This window comes from Pristiophorus japonicus, chromosome 15, assembly GCF_044704955.1.
Source record: "Pristiophorus japonicus isolate sPriJap1 chromosome 15, sPriJap1.hap1, whole genome shotgun sequence".
NCBI lineage: Eukaryota > Metazoa > Chordata > Chondrichthyes > Pristiophoridae > Pristiophorus > Pristiophorus japonicus.
In genome coordinates this window covers 178,083,541-178,104,176 of record NC_091991.1, presented here as the reverse complement: position 1 = coordinate 178,104,176, position 20,636 = coordinate 178,083,541, and the positions used below count along the sequence as shown (strand labels likewise).

At 46.3% G+C, this 20,636-nt stretch overlaps 2 protein-coding genes across 2 annotated transcripts in view; one reads left to right on the top strand and one right to left on the bottom strand.

Annotated features, from left to right (window-relative positions):
- Positions 1 to 362: 362 nt before the first annotated feature.
- Positions 363 to 20,036, top strand: atpaf2 (ATP synthase mitochondrial F1 complex assembly factor 2). The gene is made up of 8 exons (XM_070901360.1): positions 363 to 574; positions 2,056 to 2,100; positions 7,926 to 8,074; positions 12,667 to 12,764; positions 14,358 to 14,438; positions 14,761 to 14,873; positions 16,321 to 16,436; positions 19,793 to 20,036. The coding sequence occupies exons 1-8, from the start codon at positions 478 to 480 to the stop codon at positions 19,928 to 19,930; spliced, it is 837 nt and encodes a 278-aa protein (XP_070757461.1). The 5' UTR covers positions 363 to 477; the 3' UTR covers positions 19,931 to 20,036.
- Positions 7,733 to 20,636, bottom strand: part of drc3 (dynein regulatory complex subunit 3) — a 69,514-nt gene continuing 56,610 nt past the window's right edge. The window contains exon 14 of the transcript XR_011596857.1: positions 7,733 to 8,249. The gene's annotated coding sequence lies outside the window, so the exon portion shown is untranslated. The remainder of the gene's footprint in view (positions 8,250 to 20,636) is intronic.

Sequence of the window (20,636 nt, the reverse complement as noted above, 5' to 3'; positions counted from 1 at the left end):
GGAGTTGGTCATTATCCCACTCCTGTTTGTGGGAGCTTGCTGTGCGCAATGTTGCTGCTGTGTTTCCTGCATTACAACAGGGACTTCAAAAAGTACTTCGTTGGCTGAGGTCGCGAAAGGCGGCTGTACAAATACAAATTCTTTCTTTATTTAACGATTATTTCTCTCTTTATACCCAGATTAAGCTCAGCGACAAAGCCAGGGAGCAGACAGAAACACAGCCACGTGTTGCAGCTCAGACTGGCGGGAAAAGATTCAAACCAGAGCCCCGCCTCCCGGCAGCTTGATTGGCAGACGGACCCCGCGGCGTGATTGGATGCAGAAGACGTCAATCGATTGCGCGATGACGCAAGCGGCCGGGTTTTGCTTGGGGTGAAAGGTCGGGAAGATGGCGGCGCCCTGAGGCAGAGGCAGAGCCGGGCTGAGGCTTGTCCTTCGCAGTCGCGGAATCAAAATAACCGGCGGGGCCGCGGGAGGATGCTGGGCCGCCTCTGGGCCCGGGCTCCCGCCGCGCTCAGGCCCGGCCTGGGCTGCCGGGTGACGGCCGAGTGGAGGCGGCGCTACCCGGGAGCAGGTGAGCGAGTGGCCCCCGAGGGCGGGAATGGGAGGCCAGCTGCCAGCCCGGGCTCCCTGGGCAGCACCCTCGCCCCAGAGTCTGGCTCCTGAGTGGGTCCCAGCCTCACTCCAGGGAGCGCAAAAATCCAGGCGGACACTCCCGGTGAAGTGCTGAGGGAGCGCCGCACGGTCGGAGGGGCCGTCTTTTTCAGATGAGACGCTAAACCGAAGCTCCGTCTGCTCTCGGGTGGCTATAAACGATTCCATGGAGCAATTTCGTTCTCCTCAGAGTCCTGGCCGATATTTATCCCTCAACCAGCATCGCCAAAAAGAGATTATCTGGTCATTATCGCATTCTCAATTAAAAAAAGAAAGCCTTGCATTTATATGGTGCCTTTCACGACCACTGGACGTCCCAAAGCACTTTACAGCCAATGAAATACTTTTTGAAGTGTAGTCACTGTGTTGTAATGTTGGAGACACGACAGCCAATTTGCACACAGCAAGATCCCACAAACAGCAATGTGATAATGACTGTAAAATCTGTTTTAATGATGTTGGTTGAGGGATAAATATTGGTCAGGACACCAAGGATAATTCCCCTGCTCTTCTTCAGAATAGCGCCATGGGATCTTTTACGTCCATCCGAGAGAGCAGAGCAGACCGGACCTCAGTTTAACATCGCATCCAAAAGACAACATCTCTGGCAGTGCAGCATTCCCTCAGTACTGCACTGGAGTGTCAGCTGAGATTTTTGTGCTCAAGTCTCTGGAGTGGGATGTGAATCCACAACCTTCTGATTCAGAAGCGAAGGTGCTACTGACTGAGCCATGGCTGCAAACCTGAAAAGGACTTCATTGGCTGTAAAGTGCTTTTGAATGACCTGAAGTTGTGAAATGTGCTATAGAAATGCAAGTCCTTTCATTTTATACAAATCGACATTGAGGGATGTGTAGCGTTGTCTCTCAAGCTGCATAGGATCCGTACTCATATTTCATTACAGGTTGCGATCTGTGCTTGGCATGAAAATGTCAGCCAGGGGAAATCTGTATATGCCTGGCTGTCAGAACACTAATCATTACTTATTTGAGATTTAAGTTTTCAATAAATGTTACTCACGGGCAACCTGGTGAGCATTTGTATAAGTTACTCATTCTGAGCCTCCAGCGTCATTCTGCATTGGTCCAAATGACTGACGATCAGAATGATAATTCAGCAAACCTGATCTCCCCGCTGATTTTAATCAGAGGTACAGGTATATTCATTAGCTGTTCAACTGTTTGTCCGATGGTTTCTGAGGAGCAATGCAAAAAGACCCAGGAAATTTTTGCTTGACTGGTGCAACTCACGCCATAATTTCCTGGAGTTTCTGCACCGTAATAACAGATTACGTTGCAGTTACACTGTTACTGTTGGCGCGGCGCAAGTTTTCAGCAGATTCAGGCCTGTATGTGTTTGATAAATAAAATTTGTCTGATTTTGAATTTTGCTCTTTTCCAGAACGGAAGAAATTTTATCAGGATGTTGGCATTTCTCAAGGGGAAGGTAAGATTTCTGTTCTCCTGTCTGAAGCTTAAGAGTGAAGATTTAAAAAAAATGTTGAATTCCTTTCAGCCACACAACAGAGTGACCCCCACCTAACTCCCATTGTAACCAAGTTCCAGGCAACTGTGCAGTATTACACGACATAGGAACATGAGGAGGCCATTCTGCCCCTGAAGCATGTACCACCATTCAATTAGATCATAACTGATCTACACCTCAACTCCATTTATCCGATTTTGATCCATATCCCTACTAAAAATCTGTTGATTTCAATCTTGAAAATTCCAATTGAACAGTATCTACAGCCTTTTGGGGGAAACGTTCCAGATTTCCACTGCCCTTTATACCGAGGGAGTACAGCAATGCTATAAGAACATGAGGATTAGGAGCAGGAGTAGGCCATTCGTCCCCTCGAGCATGCTCCGCTATTCATTGAGATCATGGCTGATCTTCTACTTCAACTCCACTTTCCTGCACGAGTTCCACATCCCTTGATTCACTTAATATCCAAAAATCTATCAATCTCTGTCTTGAATATACTCAGTCATCTGGAGTAGAGAATTGCGAAGATTCACCACGCTCTGAGTGAAGAAGTTTCTCCTCAATGGCCGACCCCTTATTCTAAGACTGTGGTTCTAAACTCCCCAACCATTGAAAGCATCCTCCCTGCAACTACCCTGTCAAGCCCTGTAAGAATTTTGTATGTTTCAATGAGATCACACCTCATTCTTCTAAACTGTAGAGAATATAGGCCTCGTCTACACTATCTCTCCTCTTCTCTCCTACGGATGACATGTTAAAGCTGCCTATGGGCAGTGATGACCCAGGGAAATGTTCGAAGAGGAGCAGGGAGCTCTTTCACTGTCTCGACCAACATTCTTCCTGCAACACCATCAAAAATAGATGAACTGGGCCATTTATCTCATTGTTGTTTCTGGGATCTTGCCACCTGCAAAGTTGATGCTGTGTTTACCTGCATAATTTGCTCTGTGTGAAGCTCGTGAGGACATTTCTCAGAGATGATAGGGTGCTGTGTAAATGCTCTGTTTGGGCACATTACTCAGGAGCAGTGTTCCTGCTGAGGTGCACGTGCAGACGCACAGTAATCTGAAAGGTCCCACACAGGCTGTTCACTGAGTATAACATTATAAACGCCGCGCATGCACAGAAATTTAAAGGGACCGCGCATCAAAAGGAACAGGCCACTCAGAACAAAGTGTAGCTCACGGGGAACATTGGTCACGAGTGTGACTAATCTGTCTGCAGAAATGTAATCATACGTGGTCATAAACACATATCTACATAGCCGATTGAGTTTCCGCCCCTGCCACAGTACCAAAACGGCCCCTATCAGAATCACAAGTGAGATCTTATGTGACTGTGACCGTGGTAAACTATCCTACCTCGTCCTTCTCGACCTGTCTGCAGCCTTTGACCACACTATTCTCCTCCCAACGCCTCTCCGTCGTCCAGGAGGGTGGGACTGCACTTGCCTTATTCCATTCTTATCAATCCAGTCGTAGTCAGGGAATCAGCTGCACAGGCTTCTCTTCCCACTCCCATACCATTACCTCTGATGTCCCCCAAAGATCTATCCTTCGCCCCCTGCTATTTCTCATCTACAGAGCTCAGGGCCTCGGCAGCTGAAGGCACGGCCGCCAATGGCGGAGCGATTAAAATCAGGGAAGCGCAAGAGGCCAGAATTGAAGGAGCGCAGAGATCGCGGAGGGTTCATCAGTGACCTCATGCGAAAACACGAGGTCAGGTTCCACACGTATGCTGAGGACACCCTGCTCTACCTCATTACCGACATCATCCCTCTCTCTGGTGTCTGTCTAAGGCTGAACCAGACTGTTCGCAACCTTGGTGGCATATTTGACCCCGAGATGAGCTTCCGACCATAACCGCCCCATCACTAAGACCGCCTACTTCCACCTTCATAACATTACCCATCTCCGCCCATGCCTGCTGCTGAAACCCTCATGCATGCCTTTGTTACCTCTAGAGTTGACTGTTCCAACACACTCCTGGTCAGCCTCTCATCTTCCACCCTCCATAAACTTAAGCTCATCCAAAACTCTGTTGTCCGTATCCTAACTCGGACCAAGTCCCGTTCACCCATCACCCTTGTGCTCGCTGACCTACATTGGTTCCTGATTACGCAACGCCTCAATTTTAAAATTCTCATCCTTGTTTTCAAATCCCTCCATGGCCTCGTCCCTCCCTATCTCTGTAACTGCCTCCAGCCCCATAACCCTCCGCGATCTCTGCACTTCTCCAATTCTGGCCTCTTGCGCTTCCCTGATTTTAATCGCTCCGCCATTGGCGGCCGTGCCTTCAGCTGCCGAGGCCCCGAGCTCTGGAATTCCCGCCTTAAACCTCTCCACTTCTCTTTTCTCTTTTTAGACACTCCTTAATACCTACCTCTTTAATCAAGCTTTTGGTCACCTATTCTAATATCTCTTTATGTGGCTCGGTGTCAAGTTTTGTTTGACAATGCTCCTGTGAAGTGCCTTGGGACGTTTTACTACATTAAAAGTGCTCTATAAATGCAAATAGTAGTTGATGAACGTGCCAAGCAGGGTGTGTACAGTTAATCAGCTGGAGGATACTTGCACCCATTGGTTAATCCTGAAAGACCGAAAACACAATTCTGAGCTGACACCACAACCCCAGTACACTTGGTAACCTTCCAGGTATTAACAGAGCAACTGACTTACTTATTCTGGGAACTGGATTTATGAATCTTATTCCTGCAGAAAAGGATGTGTCCAAGGTCTTTAATGGAAAATTGCATTATTAGGGCAGTTGTGTAGAAGTGTAGAAGTTTTTGGGATTTATCTCTGGGTTAAAGGAATAATTTGCAGGGCTGTGAGGAAAGAGCAGGGGGAGTGGGACTAATTGGATAGCTCAAGCACAATGGGCCGAATGGCCTCCTCTTGTGCGCTGATTCTCTGTGTCGTACTGTCTCAAATTGGTTCCAGAGCATTAACAAATTCCCAGAACGTAGTCTGGAGACACCGGTAAATGCAGACGTGGGATTTCGACAGTTTGTTAACCTTTCCTCTTTCTGTTAAGGCAGATTCCTGCCACTATGCATTGCTGTAGCTCTAACCTGCGAGAACAATGCTCCATTAAGATGTAAATCTGGGCACAGAAAAAATTTTAATTGAAGTCTTCGGTATCACAGTTGGCTTCAGCTATTGACAGATTTAAAGCTGTGTCAGACCAAAGTAACTTAATCTGCTCAATCCTGATTTAAGCATTTATATTCCTATTCTACTTAAAATAATTCATATGAATCAGCCAGATCTGTGTTACACTGTAATAAATATTCTTGCAGAGAGCCGGCTCAGGCTCGATGGGCTGAATGGTCTCCTGTGCGGTAACCATTCTATGATTTTTCTATGATTCTTTTATTTCAGCTAGTTAATAATCAACTAAGGAACGATCAGTGAAAGAACAGAAAGACTTGTATTCATATAGTGTCTTTCACGACCTCAGGAAGTCCCAAAGCACTTTACAGCCATTGAAGTACTTCCGAAGTGTAGTCGCTGTTGTAATGTAGAAAACGCGGCCGCCAATTTGCACATCAAGCTCGCACAAGCAGCAATGTGATGATGACCAGGTAATTTATTTTTGTTATGTTGATTGAGGGATAACCCCCCTGCTCTTCTTTGAAATGGAAACATAGAAACATAGAAAATAGGTGCAGGAGTAGGTCATTCGGCCCTTCTAGCCTGCACCGCCATTCAATGAGTTCATGGCTGAACATGCAACTTCAGTACCCCATTCCTGCTTTCTCGCCATACCCCTTGATCCCCCTAGTAGTAAGGACTTCATCTAACTCCTTTTTGAATATATTTAGTGAATTGGCCTCAACAACTTTCTGGGGTAGAGAATTCCACAGGTTCACCACTCTCTGGGTGAAGAAGTTTCTCCTCATCTCGGTCCTAAATGGCTTACCCCTTATCCTTAGACTGTGACCCCTGGTTCTGGACTTCCCCAACATTGGGAACATTCTTCCTGCATCTAACCTGTCTGAACCCATCAGAATTTTAAACGTTTCTATGAGGTCCCCTCTCATTCTTCTGAACTCCAGTGAATACAAGCCCAGTTGATCCAGTCTTTCTTGATAGGTCAGTCCCGCCATCCCGGAAATCAGTCTGGTGAACCTTCGCTGCACTCCCTCAATAGCAAGAATGTCCTTCCTCAAGTTAGGAGACCAAAACTGTACACAATACTCCAGGTGTGGCCTCACCAAGGCCCTGTACAACTGTAGCAACACCTCCCTGCCCCTGTACTCAAATCCCCTCGCTATGAAGGCCAACATGCCATTTGCTTTCTTAACCGCCTGCTGTACCTGCATGCCAACCTTCAATGACTGATGTACCATGACACCCAGGTCTCGTTGCACCTCCCCATTTCCTAATCTGTCACCATTCAGATAATAGTCTGTCTCTCTGTTTTTACCACCAAAGTGGATAACCTCACATTTATCCACATTATACTTCATCTGCCATGCATTTGCCCGCTCACCTAACCTATCCATGTCAATCTGCAGCCTCATAGCATCCTCCTCGCAGCTCACACTGCCACCCAACTTAGTGTCATCCGCAAATTTGGAGATACTACATTTAATCCTCTCGTCTAAATCATTAATGTACAATGTAAACAGCTGGGGCCCCAGCACAGAACCTTGCGGTACCCTACTAGTCACTGCCTGCCATTCTGAAAAGTCCCCATTTACTCCTACTCTTTGCTTCCTGTCTGACAACCAGTTCTCAATCCATATCAGCACACTACCCCCAATCCCATGTGCTTTAACTTTGCACATTAATCTCTTGTGTGGGACCATGTCGAAAGCCTTCTGAAAGTTCAAATATACCACATCAACTGGTTCTCCCTTGTCCACTCTACTGGAAACATCCTCAAAAAATTCCAGAAGATTTGTCAAGCATGAGTTCCCTTTCACAAATCCATGCTGACTTGGACCTATCATGTCACCTCTTTACAAATGCGCTGCTATGACATCCTTAATAATTGATTCCATTGAAATGGTGTCATTAGATCTTTTGCATCCACGTGAGAGAGCAGACGGGGCATCAGTTTAACGTCTCATCCGAAAGATGGCATCCCTAACAGTGCAGCACTCCCTCAGCACTGCACTGGAGGTTCAGCCTAGATTTTTCTGCTCAAGTCTCTGGAGTGGGACTTGAACCCTCTGACTGAGATGTTTAACTAAGGCCCCGTCTTTTCTCTCAGGTGGACATAAAAGATCCCATGGCACTATTTCGAAGAAGAGCAGGAGAGTTGTCCCCGGTGCCCTGGCCAATATTTATCCCTCCATCAACATAACAAAAACAGATTATCTGGTCATTATCACATTGCTGTTTGTGGGAGCTTGCTTGTGTGCAAATTGACTGCCGCATTTCCCACATTACAACAGTGACTACACTCCAAAAGTACTTAATTGGCTGTAAAGCGCATTTGAGACGTCAGGTGGTCATACAAGGCACTATATAAATCGAAGTCTTTCTTTCCCGGGCGAGAGAGTGCTACCAACTGAGCTGCAGCTGACAGTAAAAATATTTCTTGAAAGGGTAAAACCTGTAGTTGGTTACAGTAGTGGTTATGTTATTGAAATTAGTTTATTTGTGAAACTCTGAGTGTATCAAGGATCAGTGTTTACAACAAAGAACTCTTGTGCCAACTGGACAATATTTTCACGGAGGCTGAATGTTCGTGGTGAAGGTCGAAGCCATCCCGTTGTAGAACGGCCGTTCCTCTGACTTTGTACAGTGTCTTGTTTTTTGCCGTTGCAGGAGGAGCATTTGAGATAAACCTGGACCGCAGGAAGCTGAAGACGCCTCAGGGCAAGTTGTTCACAGTCCCCAGTGAAGCTCTGGCGATCGCTGTCGCCACGGAATGGGATTCTCAGCGAGACACGCTGCAGTTCTTCACCATGCACCTGGTAGAGTCCGGTTTTAATTGTTTGTTTTCAATTAATTGGAGTTCACAAACTTCTTAAACCTGGCAGCATGGCCAAGTGAACTCATTGAAACAAAAACAGAAAATGCTGGAGACATTCAGCAGGTCAGGCAGCATCTGTGGAGTTCACGTTTCAGGTCGATGACCTTTCGTCAGAACTGGAAAAAAAAAACTAGGGCTGTAACTGGTTTTATGCAAGTGCAGGGGCAGGGAAAGGGGGCGGGGAGGACAGAACAAATCAAGGACAAGGGAAGGTCTGTGATAGAGTGGAAGGCAGGGGTGATTAAATGACAAATGGGATGATGGTGCAAGGCAGAAGGGGGCGGTAAAGAAACAAAAGGTGGGCCTAGAGGAGTTGTAAATGGCAACAGCAGAACCATTACCAGCACTCGCTGTCCGAAACAATGGGAGCAGTGGCTATTGATCTAAAATTGTTGAACTCAATGTCCGGTGTGGAACGGAGCCACAAGGACCCAGAAACGTCCTTGCTCTGTACTAAGTTAGCCGATTGCACCAGGGCAGTGCTGGGGATATTATCATTGGCCGCAGTATCCACGGACTGGGGAAGGGAATCAACCAGGTGCCTGCAGGAAAGTAAGTGTGCATTGGTGGTGGTTTGGGACAGGATCAGGGTTGTGAGCGGTTCTGCAGCCTCTCCAGTCAGATAACCTGCCACGTGGGTGCAATAGCATCTGCGACTCGTGGAGGTGTCAGCTGTGGCTCAGTGGGCAGCACTCTCGCCTCTGAGTCAGAAGGTTGTGGGTTCAAGTCCCACTCCAGAGACGTGGGCACAACAATCTAGGCCGACACTCCAGAGCAATGCTGAGGGGACGTTGCACTGTCGGAGGTGCCGTCTTTCGGATGAGACGTTAAACCGAGGCCCCGTCTGCCTTCTCAGGTGGACATAAAAGACCCCACGGCACTATTTCAAAGAAGAGCAGGGGAGTTATCCCCAGTGTCCTGGGGCCAATATTTATCCCTCAATCAACATTACTAAAACAGATTATATGGTCATTATCACTTTGCTGTTTGTGGGAGCTTGCTGGGCGCAAATTGGCTGCCGCGTTTCCCACATTACAACAGTGACTACATTTCAAAAAGTACTTAATTGGCTGTAAAGCGCTTTGTGATGTACGGTGGTCGTGAAAGTTGCTATACAAATGCAAGTCTTTTTTTATCAGCAAGAGTCAGAAAGACAGGAGAGGATCGGGTTAGGGAAAAAAGGTTCTATTATCAGAAGCGTAAGTCTTATTTATATAAAAATAAACAAGTTATTACTAACTTTTTTTTCAGGTGGTCCCGAAGTGTAAGGGACAAGCTATGAGAAAAGATTCATTATTGCAGTCCAGAGAGATGATGTTGGGGCAAATCTTATTGAGATGTATTTCTCTAATTATTATTAATATATAAAGAGTAAGTCGAACATGTGTTTATGTCTATCACACCTTGGGTGTCACGCATGCAAATTTTCTCTGTCATACTTCTTGGTGGCAAAAACAGGAAGGCAGAATATTATCTGAATGGCGACAGATTAGGAAAAGGGGAGATGCAACGAGACCTGGGTGTCATGGTACATCAGTCATTGAAGGTTGGCATGCAGGTACAGCAGCCGGTGAAGAAGGCAAATGGCATGTTGGCCTTCATAGCAAGGGGATTTGAGTACAGGGGCAGAGAGGTCTTACTGCAGTTGTACAGGGCCTTGGTGAGGCCTCACCTGGAATATTGTGTTCAGTTTTGGTCTCCTAATCTGAGGAAGGACGTTCTTGCTATTGAGGGAGTGCAGCGAAGGTTCACCAGACTGATTCCCAGGATGGCAGGACTGACATATGAGGAGAGACTGGATCAACTTGGCCTGTATTCACTGGAGTTTAGAAGAATGAGAGGGGATCTCATAGAAACATATAAAATTCTGACGGGATTGGATAGGTTGGAGGCAAGAAGAACGTTCCCGATACTGGGGAAGTCCAGAACCAGGGGTCACAGTCTAAGGATAAAGGGTAAGCCATTTAGGACCGAGACGAGGAGAAACTTCTTCAATCAGAGAATTGTGAACCTGTGGAATTCTCTACCGCAGAAAGTTGTTGAGGGCAGTTCGTTAGATATATTCAAGAGGGAGTTAGATATGATCCTTATGGCTAAAGGGATCAAGAGGTATGGAGAGAAAGCAGGAAAGGGGTACTGAGGTGAATGATCAGCTATGATCTTATTGAATGGTGGTGCAGGCTTGAAGGGCCGAATGGCCTGCTCCTGCACCTATTTTCTATGTTTCTATAAAAGTACTAAGAAGGCCAATCATTTGAAATATGCAAAGAAATCTGACGGCAATTCAAAATACCTCATTGCCACAGGAGTCAGAATGTCTGTAATCTCTGCTCAACCTTACAAATCACACTCTTGAAAAAGGGAAAGAAAGCCAGACATTGCAACCTAGTTCTGACGTGTGGTCTGAAGAGCACCTGACGTCTGACTGACGTCACCCAGTCTATACTGAATATGCTTAACAATGATTAGAGACTATGCATCCATGACTTATTGGTCTTGTTCTGCTAAAACAGTGCATCATCCAACAGTGTCTGTGATTTCCACCCCCCCCCCCCCCTCTCCTGATTTAATGCAAGCCACTTGTGGTAGTTGCAGAGTGAATACCAGAAAAGAACATAAGAATTAGGAACAGGAGTAGGCCATCTAGCCCCTCGAGCCTGCTCCGCCATTCAACAAGATCATGGCTGATCTGGCCGTGGACTCAGCTCCACTTACCCGCCTGCTCCCCATAATCCTTAATTCCCTTATTGGTTAAAAATCTATCTATCTGTGATTTGAATACATTCAATGAGCTAGCCTCAACTGCTTCCTTGGGCAGAGAATTCCACAGATTCACAACCCTCTGGCAGAAGAAATTTCTTCTCAACTCGCTTTTAAATTGGCTCTCCCGTATTTTGAGGCTGTGCCCCCTAGTTCTAGTCTCCCCGACCAGTGTCTTGTCTATCCCTTTCATTATTTTAAATGTTTCTATAAGATCACCCCTCATCCTTCTGAACTCCAACGAGTAAAGATCCAGTCTACTCAATCTATTATCATAAGGTAACCCCCTCATCTCCGGAATCAGCCTAGTGAATCGTCTCTGTACCCCCTCCAAAGCTAGTATATCCTTCCTTAAGTAAGGTGACCAAAACTGCACGCAGTACTCCAGGTGCGGCCTCACCAATACTCTGTACAGTTGCAGCAGGACCTCCCTGCTTTTGTACTCCATCCCTCTCGCAATGAAGGCCAACATTCCATTCGCCTTCCTGATTACCTGCTGCACCTGCAAACTAACTTTTTGGGATTCATGCACAAGGACCCCCAGGTCCCTCTGCACCGCAGCATGTTGTAATTTCTCCCCATTCAAATAATATTCCCTTTTACTGTTTTTTTTTCCCAAGGTGGATGACCTCACATTTTCCGACATTGTATTCCATCTGCCAAACCTTAGCCCATTCGCTTAACCTATCTAAATCTCTTTGCAGCCTCTCTCTGTCCTCTACACAACCCGCTTTCCCACTAATCTTTGTGTCATCTGCAAATTTTGTTACACTACACTCTGTCCCCTCTTCCAGGTCATCTATGTATATTGTAAACAGTTGTGGTTCCAGCACCGATCCCTGTGGCACACCACTAACCACCGATTTCCAACCTGAAAAGGTCCCATTTATCCCGGCTCTCTGCCTTCTGTTAGTTAGCTAATTCTCTATCCATACTAATACATTTCCTCTGATTCCGCGTACCTTTATCTTCTGCAGTAACCTTTTGTGTGGCACCTTATCGAATGCCTTTTGGAAATCTAAATACACCACATCCATCGGTACACCTCTATCCATCATGCTCGTTATATCCTCAAAGAATTCCAGTAAATTAGTTAAACATGATTTCCCCTTCATGAATCCATGCTGCGTCTGCTTGATTGCACTATTCCTATCTAGATGTCCCGCTATTTCTTCCTTAATGATAGCTTCAAGCATTTTCCCCACTACAGATGTTAAACTAACCGGCTTATGTCTGCCCCCCTTTTTTAAACAGAGGCGTTACATTAGCTGTTTTCCAATCCGAAAGGGGGATTCACCACATTTATATGGTGCAGCACTGAGGGAGCGCTGCATTGTTGCAGGTGCCATCTTTCAGGCGAGACGTTAGACCAAGTTTGCCCTCTCAGCTGGACATAGAAGATCCCATGGCACTATTTTGAAGAAGAGCAGGGAGTTCTCCCTGGTGTCCTGCCAATATTTATCCCTCAACAAACACTTAAAAATATATTGTCTGGTCATTATCACATTGCTGTTTGTGGGACCTTGCTGTGCGCACATTGACTGCTGCATTTCCTAAATTACAACAGTGACTACACTTCTAAAAAGCACTTCATTGGCTGTACAGCATTCTGGGACGTCTTGAGTCGTGAAAGGTGCTATATAAATGCCAGTTCTTTCTTTCCTTGCCATATTCTAAACATCTCAAAGGCTTCACAATATGAAGTACAGTGACTATTTTGTAGGAAAATTATGATAACCTGAAGCTAAACTGAGCGATATTCTCTTTGATTAGACAACTTTGTGCAACACCGCCCTGGATAATCCCACACAAAGAACAAAAGAACAGTTGATTAGGTCAGCTCTTAAATATCTGGACACAGACACTGTCTGGTAAGTCATTTTTGCTGTGGGTGGGATTGTCGAATTTCTGAAAACACATTGATTATACGCATAAATGATCTGGACTTCGGAATTGATGGGACAATATTGAAATCTGCTTCTGGCACCAATTATTTTTTGAGGAGGACTGTGGAAAAACTGCAGGAGGACACAGATAGGGTGGGCAGATAGGTGGCCAATGCAGTTTAATGTAGAAAAATATGAAGATACATTTTGAAAGTAAGGCTTGGGAATGGAAGTGCGTAGGAACATGAGTAGGCCTTTCGGCACTTCGAGCCCTTTCCGTCATTCAGTTTCATCCGTGCCCCAACTCCATTTACCTGTCTATGCTCCACATCCCTTGATACCCTTACCCAGCAAAAAAATCACCTTAAATGGTGAGATATTAAATGAAGCAGTGGAGCAGGGGGCTTTGGTGTGCAGACACACAAGTCATTGAAGGTGCCAACTTCAAGTAGATAAGGCTATTAGTTTTGTATCTGGGGCACAGACTACACAGCAAGGTGGTAATGTTGTACTTATACAAGACTTTAGCCAGACTGCCGATGGACTATTGTGTACAGTTTTAGGCACCCCATTATAGGAAGGATAGAAAGGATATAATGTATATTCTCTAGGACATTGACTTGGATGCAGGGTTACAGTTGTAGAAGAGATTTGGGCTTTTCTGGACAAGGAATGAGAAAGTTTAGGGGGTAATGAGTAAGTTTAGGGGGTGACCTGATCGAGGTCTTAAAGATTCAGATGGGTTACGATAAAGTAAACAATCATCGATTGTTTCCACAGATCAGCGAGACGGTAGTAAGAGGGTAAGAATTTTAAAAAACCACAGTAAGAATAAAAGGCAAAAGTTAGACTAAACATTTTTTATGCAGAGTATGTTTAGAATGTGGAATTCTCTGCCACAAACTTTTGTTACATCAGATGCTGTCAATAATTTTGGATGGTTGCTTGAATAAGAGGGCTATTAAAAGGTTTGGAGAGTGGGATTAGCCCGCGCAACATGTGGAGACTTGACGATCTGAATGGCCTGTTTCTAAGCTGTAACATTCAGTGATCCCACGTTGTACCTTACAGTCAGGCTCTTGGCCAATATTTGACATCAAGTTTGGACGGTTTTCGCGTAGTGTTCTCGACAGGGTAAATGCCAGAACCCAGCTCCTGGCGGGAGGGCGGGGGCGAGTCGGCCAGAATTCAGCCTAAACAAGTGGTGCGATAAAAGTGGCCTACCCGCAGAGTTATCGGTTTGAACCTTGGTCAAGGTTTCCCCCTATAAATGCTGTATAGAGAATGGAGAAGTGGTTCACTGGGATGAATATAGGAACATGCAGACACAAGGTTAAGAGGGTGATCAGAGGAGCAAAAAGACCTGGAAGGGGAAGCATAGCTGCAGATGCAAACCGTAATAAGAAATTGTTTCAGTACTTGAATAGTAAGAGGGCAGCGAGAACCATAAAGATTTGCAAATAGGGCATGAGATACAGTTGGATGCAGCACTTGAGGTGACTTCAGGGCCTTTCTTGTATGGATGAGCTTAAACTGGATCTTCCTCGTCCACACTTATTTGTGTTTGTTGATGTGCAGTTACAGAGTGGAGGAGCCACCAGGCTTAGTGGAGCTCCAGAGAAATGAATGGGATCCAGTCATCGAATGGATAGAAAAGAGGTGAGTGAAAAGTGGTGGCCCTGGGCGGTCGATGTTGGTCAGTATCGTACCTCGTCTGCAACAAAGTAACCCTGCGTTTCTTGCCTGTTGAAGAGGAGAGTATAACTGATCACGCAATTGGCGTATTAGTTAAGAGCCTTGGTGTGTAAATTTGCTTCAGCTGGTCAATAGCTGTACAGCGACAAAAGTCTTGTGATAGCTTCCGGCCACTTTTGTCGGATAGAAACACCCTGAATGAAATGTAACTAGACATTAATACTCTCTGACTGCCGACTCGCTGATTGTGTTTTGCTGAATCCTGATCTATGTTTTTTTCGAACAGATATAATGTCGTGATTGGCTCCTCCACAAATATCTTGGGACCAAACATTCCAAATAAGTCCAAGGAGACCATTGAGCAACACCTCTCTTCGTACAATTCCTGGGCACTAGTAGGTGTGTAATCACAAGTCTTTGTCATAGTCAAATACTCTGGACCATAAGGTAAAACTTAAAACAATGTTTCTCTTTCCTTTGCTCTAACGCAATAGCCTAATTGTCCTCTTACCTAGGGCAGCAACCTCAACTTGCATTCCTATGTTGTTTCACCGATAGCAAGACATCTCGAAGCACATTGCTTTGAGGAGGAGAAACTAGACGGCTAGCGAGAGGGAAAATGGTGGGCAGGAAAAGATGCTCTGGCTCCTCCAGCCTGCAATTGTGATACCTTGTGTGTCTCAAGATAGACACTCCACCCCACCCAAATGGGGTGTAGTGGGTTGGTGATATGGTCAGAAGAGTTGAAAGCAAGGAGATGGGCAGAAATGTGAGTAGGAGTGCAGTGGCTGAATGAGTGGCCACCAGGACTGGGCTGGAGAGTAAGTAGTCACCCACTATCCGAGGAGTGGGAGGGTACGTCCAGGCATGTGGGCTGGAGGGAATCTCTTAACGTTTTCACATCTTCACGCTTTTCCCTTGAGGAATAGTGTGAAGGAGAGGAAGGATTCGTAGGCTGATTAAATCTGACATGAACACTCCTTCTATGGCCTTAACCATCTTTATACCGGCCAATAGGGGAGGTTAGTCTTATATGGCAGGAGGGTTTTATGGTTTCCCACAACCCATACAATGAGGGAGGTCCTCTCCCTCTAACCTACAAATGTAAATCTTTCTATTCGACTAGTTAAGACATTCCCTTCTGGAGAATTGCGCTATGGTTGGGGGGAGGAGAAATGAGGGTCATTTGAGTGCAAAGTATTCACTCCACTTCTTTTCTGGTACGCCTTGTGATTTCAAAAAATGAGTAGTTGACAATTGGAAGAAATCCTTGTTGAAATCACTGCCCTTTCTACCCTATGTAAACTTGAGGTCTTCCAAAACTCAGCAGCGCATATCGTAACTCACACCAGGTCCTGCTCACCCATCACCCCTGTGCTCGCTGACCTACATTGGCTCCTGGTTAAGAATTGCCTCGATTTCAAAATTCTCATCCTTGTTTACAAATCCCTCCATGACCTTGCCCCTCCCTATCTCTGTAATCTCCTTCAGCCTCATACACGCCGCCCCCCCCCCCGATATCTATGCTCCTCAAATTCTGCCCTCTTGAGCATCCCTGATTATAACTTCTCAATCATTGGTGGCCGTGCCTTCAGCTGCCTGGGCCCCAAGCTCTGGAACTCCCTCCCGAAACCTCTCCCCGCCTCTCTATCCTCTTTAAGACGCTCCTTAAAACCCTATCTCTTTGACCAAGCTTTTGGTCATCTGCTGTAATTTCTTCTTGTGTGGCTCGGTGTCAATTTTATTTGTTTTGTTTTATAACACTGCTATGAAGCGCCTTGGGATGTTTTACTACATTAAAGGCGCTATGTAAATACAAGTTGTTTATGATGGTTTTGTTTTGTAGGTCTGGAGTATGTCGTCCATCAGCTGAAATCATTGGTTCTTTCATTAAATCTAATCGACCGAAACTTGGATGTAGAGAAGGCTGTGCTGCTGTCTCGATTGGAGGAACAGTATCAGGTACGGAATATGTCTGGGACTGGGCGCTGCTTGAACCCCATCTCCAATCCACAGGCCTCTATTTACTGACTGACGTTGGTTTGGCTTTCGTTGCCTCTCGCCATGAAACAAAGTTTGGGCTGCATGTGGGCTGTTCCCTGGCCTGTGCATTCCCTTACCAAACCCGGTGTGGGATGGCTATTTTGGGTTTACAGTCATGACCCAGTGGAGAAGAGCAGGTTTCTTCTGCTCGGCCCAAAGTCTGGAGGTGCTGTGAGCAAGCAGAGGCCGAGCTGGCTTCTTGCGTGGTAACTGGGGATGCAGCTCAGTTTGGAGCACAGTTTTATTTGTTTTTGAGGAGATATAAAATCTCACATCCGCTCTGGCTCGACAGGTGAAGGCTCTACCTGGTGTGGGACTGAATTATACAGCCCAGTAAGATCCCATGATTGATTTTTATTTAATTTATTAATTCTTGGGATATGGGCATCACTGGCATTTATCGCCCATCCCTAGTTACCCGTGAGTAGATGGTGGTGAGCCGCCGCCTTGAACTGCTGCAGTGAAGGTGCTTCCACAGTGCTGTTAGGGAGGGAGTTCTGGGTTTTAGACCCACCGACGATGAAGGAATGGTGATGTATTTCCAAGTTGGGATGGTGTGTGACTTGAAGGATCCCCAGTCTGTTTGCAGTGGGGGCATTACCATTAGCCACAGTGCATCTGGACGTGGGATGTGGGGTGAAATCAAGCAGGCTCCTGCTCCTAAATCGCTGACCCAAGACCCCAGCTGGAAAGTGCACGGTGAGGTCAGGATCGGCCGCGGCTTTGGTGCCTCTCCCACGGTTGAACAACCGGTCAACATCCGCTGCTCGGTGCATAAATAATGTCCACTTGGATGGCGCCACCAATGGATTAGGAACCTAGTGGAAGTCAGGCCATACACATTGTTTTTATATAACCTCCATATCCACGTCTCAAACAGAGTAATTATTTGTACTGTACTTTTTCTGTCCTTCTGTGCCTGCGTCCTCTGGACTCCGCCCCCGACCTCTCCCACCTGGAAGCGGAAGTGGGGCCCTGCAATCAATTGACCGTGATATTCGACCGAGCCCCTGATCCTCCGACCAACCGAGCCCCGGAGAGAGAGACGGCGGGCTGGGGAGAGAGAGAGAGAGAGAGACGGCGGGCTGGGGGGGAGAGAGAGAGAGAGAGACGGGCGGGCGGGCGGCGGGGGAGAGAGAGAGAGACACGGAGAAGTGGAGAGTGGAGTGGGAACTCAAAGACAGGTCACATTCTTCCAACCCCACCCCCTTTACACCCACACCCGATTTCTCGGAAAGCTCGGTGCGTGTTATAAGGGACATCGTTTGGGTGGATGAAATCCAGAAGTCACGACACTGTCACTATTCACTTCATACCCAATAAACATGTTAACACTCTGTGACCCATCTATGGAGTGGCGGGGGGGAAAGGGGTGGTAGAAGAGGCAGCATGTGCGCAGGGGTAAGGGACTTTGGCAGGTGGAGGAATGCACTAGCGCTGGGGTAATGGACTTCGGCTGGAACTTGGGAGGCTTTTGCTGGGTTAGTGGAGAACTATCCTCTGGCTTCTGAAGTCAAAATAGATCGAATTACAATTTATAAAGTCAGTTAGAACTTGGACTGGGCGGTTCCAGTTAACATTCCAGAGAAACTTCAGGGTTTCCTCCAAGGGGACCAATCAGCAATAGGTCATGTAATAATGGAGGGCCAATCAGTAACAATGCAGCCATTTCAGCAGTACAAATAATTGCGTCCATATAAAAATTCATCAGTATATGTAAACACTAAGGCCCCAAGTTTCCACATGATTTGCGCCTGATTTTTAGGAGCAACTGGTGGAGAACGGACAATCTTAGAAATCGCAATTCTCCACTTTTTTTTCTGCAGTTCTAGTCAGTTAGAACAGTTTCACTTTGGAACAGAATTTTTTCTTCAAAAGGGGGCGTATCCGGCCACTGACGCCTGATTTGAAAGTTTCCACAGTGAAAATGTACTCCAAACTAAAGTAGAATGGAGCAAGTGAAGATTTTTGTAGAACTGAAAAAACCTTGTCTACACATTAAAAAATCAGGCGCAGGTTACAAATTAGGCGTCGGGAACGAGGTGGGGGGGGGAAGGGAAGTCATTAAATTCTCTAATAAATCCTTATTTATACTTATACAAATATTATACAAATAAATCCAACCTGAATAAAAATTTATAAGCAAAGAAAAGATTAAATAAACCATCTTCCTACCTGTGTGAAAGTCCTTCAGCCAGGGAGAATTCTGCAGGAAGCCTCACAAGTTGAGGCAGAAGTTCCCGACGGCAGGGGGGGAGGAGAAGGCAGCCGTTCCCGGCGGGGAGGGAGTGAGTGAGGGCCCGACCGACCGACCGGAGGGGGGGAGAGTGAGGGCCCGACTGACCAACTGACCGCAGTGGGGGGGAGGCAGCCGTTCCCCGGGCGGGAGGGAGGGAGGGAAGGAGTGAGGGCCCGACCGACCGCAGCGGGGGGGGAGGCAGCCGTTCCCGACGTCGGGGGGGGGGGGGGAGAAGGAGGCAGTGAGAAGGCTGCAGGAAGCCTCACAAGTTGAGGCAGCCATTCCCGATGGCAGGGGAGGGGAGGCCGTCTGGAAACGGCCGCCTCAACTTTCTGAGGCTTCCTGCGGCCTTCTCACTGCTGCAAGAAGCCTCAGTGCTGATGGCAATGTGCTTTTATTAAAAAATGTTCAAAAATTAAACGGCTACAAAGAACTACAAAAGTGGCTGTGTGCCAATGTTTCCTTCACACTGCGCGAACGCTCCAACGCGCACGCGCAAGGTTGCCGGCAGGAAAAAAAACTAATTTAAATGGTGCCCGCCCCCTCCCACTTACAAAATCGGTGCGAGTGGTAGGCTCCGCCCCCTGGGCGCCGCGCCAAGCTGCCATGGAGCTGCAGGGCGCTCCAGAATCGCGCGTTTTTTTTCTGCCGCCGTTTTCGCTGTGAAAAACGGGCGCCCAGCTCGGAGGGGCACCCGTTTTGTAGCGTGTGGAAACTTGGGGCCTAAGTGTTGAATCGCAAATTTCAATTCCAACAGTGCAATCTTATTAGACGTGCTCCTTTAAGGCAAGCGTGTGGGGATGACCTTGGGTCTCAACCCTTGAGGCTGTGAATTGTGCTCTTTGGTGGTTGAGGGAGCAGGTTCCGTGTATTTAAACCGTAAACACACCCAGCCCACAAGCAAGTGCATTTGTTTGCTCATGTCCTTTATCTCGCACAGACTCTGCTAATCTTTGACACTGGTTGAGACTGGAACAACTGTTATAAATAAGCAGAGGTGACACTTTTTTTTCCCTTCCCCACCCTTTCTCTCTAGATCGAGTTTTGGGGAAGCATTGAATGGGCACACGACTATGACCTCTATGAGCTTCGATCCCGCACGGCGGCGGGAACCTTGTTCGTCCATCTGTGCTCCGAGAGCTCCACCATCAAACACAAATTGCTGCAGGACTAAGATCGTGTGTTCCGCTCTTTCCTCTAACTGCTGGATTCTTTTCCCTGATGGGTACATGATAGTCTGTAATTTAAAAAATAATAAAAATGTGTTTTGCCTGTTGGAACAGTCCTGTTCATTGAGAGTTTTTCAAAATTTACAGAGGGAGTTGATGCCTCCTTGTTTTTTTAAAAAAAACACCTGTAAATATTGAATTCATTAACTGATTTCATGAAATTTTAGAGATTAATGATCATAAAGAGAAAAAAAAATAACTTTAGGTAATAAATGGTACTTCTATTCATGTGAACATGAGTTTTAAAATAGTTTTGCACAGAAATGAAGTATTAAATGATTTTTTATAAGGTTTTCTTCTGCCAGTCCAGAACAGCAACACACTGCCAGATTTTAAAATAGTGATCCAGGAAACAGCCTGCATCATTCTGGAGATATGTGATGGTTGTGTGACTTGTTTTTGTCATTTTCCAATGACCGCAGCAGGTGGTGCATTCCACAGAGGGAAGTCAGTCAGTCACCTTCCATTTTCATTCCAAGTACTATACGTTTTATTAATGCTCAGTGCATTCACAGCAGGAACTTCACTTTGTCCCTTTCAGTCCATGTTAGCATCCAGTGATGCACATTCTCTCCATTAGCTGATTTTTCTTGTTGAAATTTAATGCTTGCCACTTTATTTGAAAATTTAAACGGCACTTTCACTCCAGAG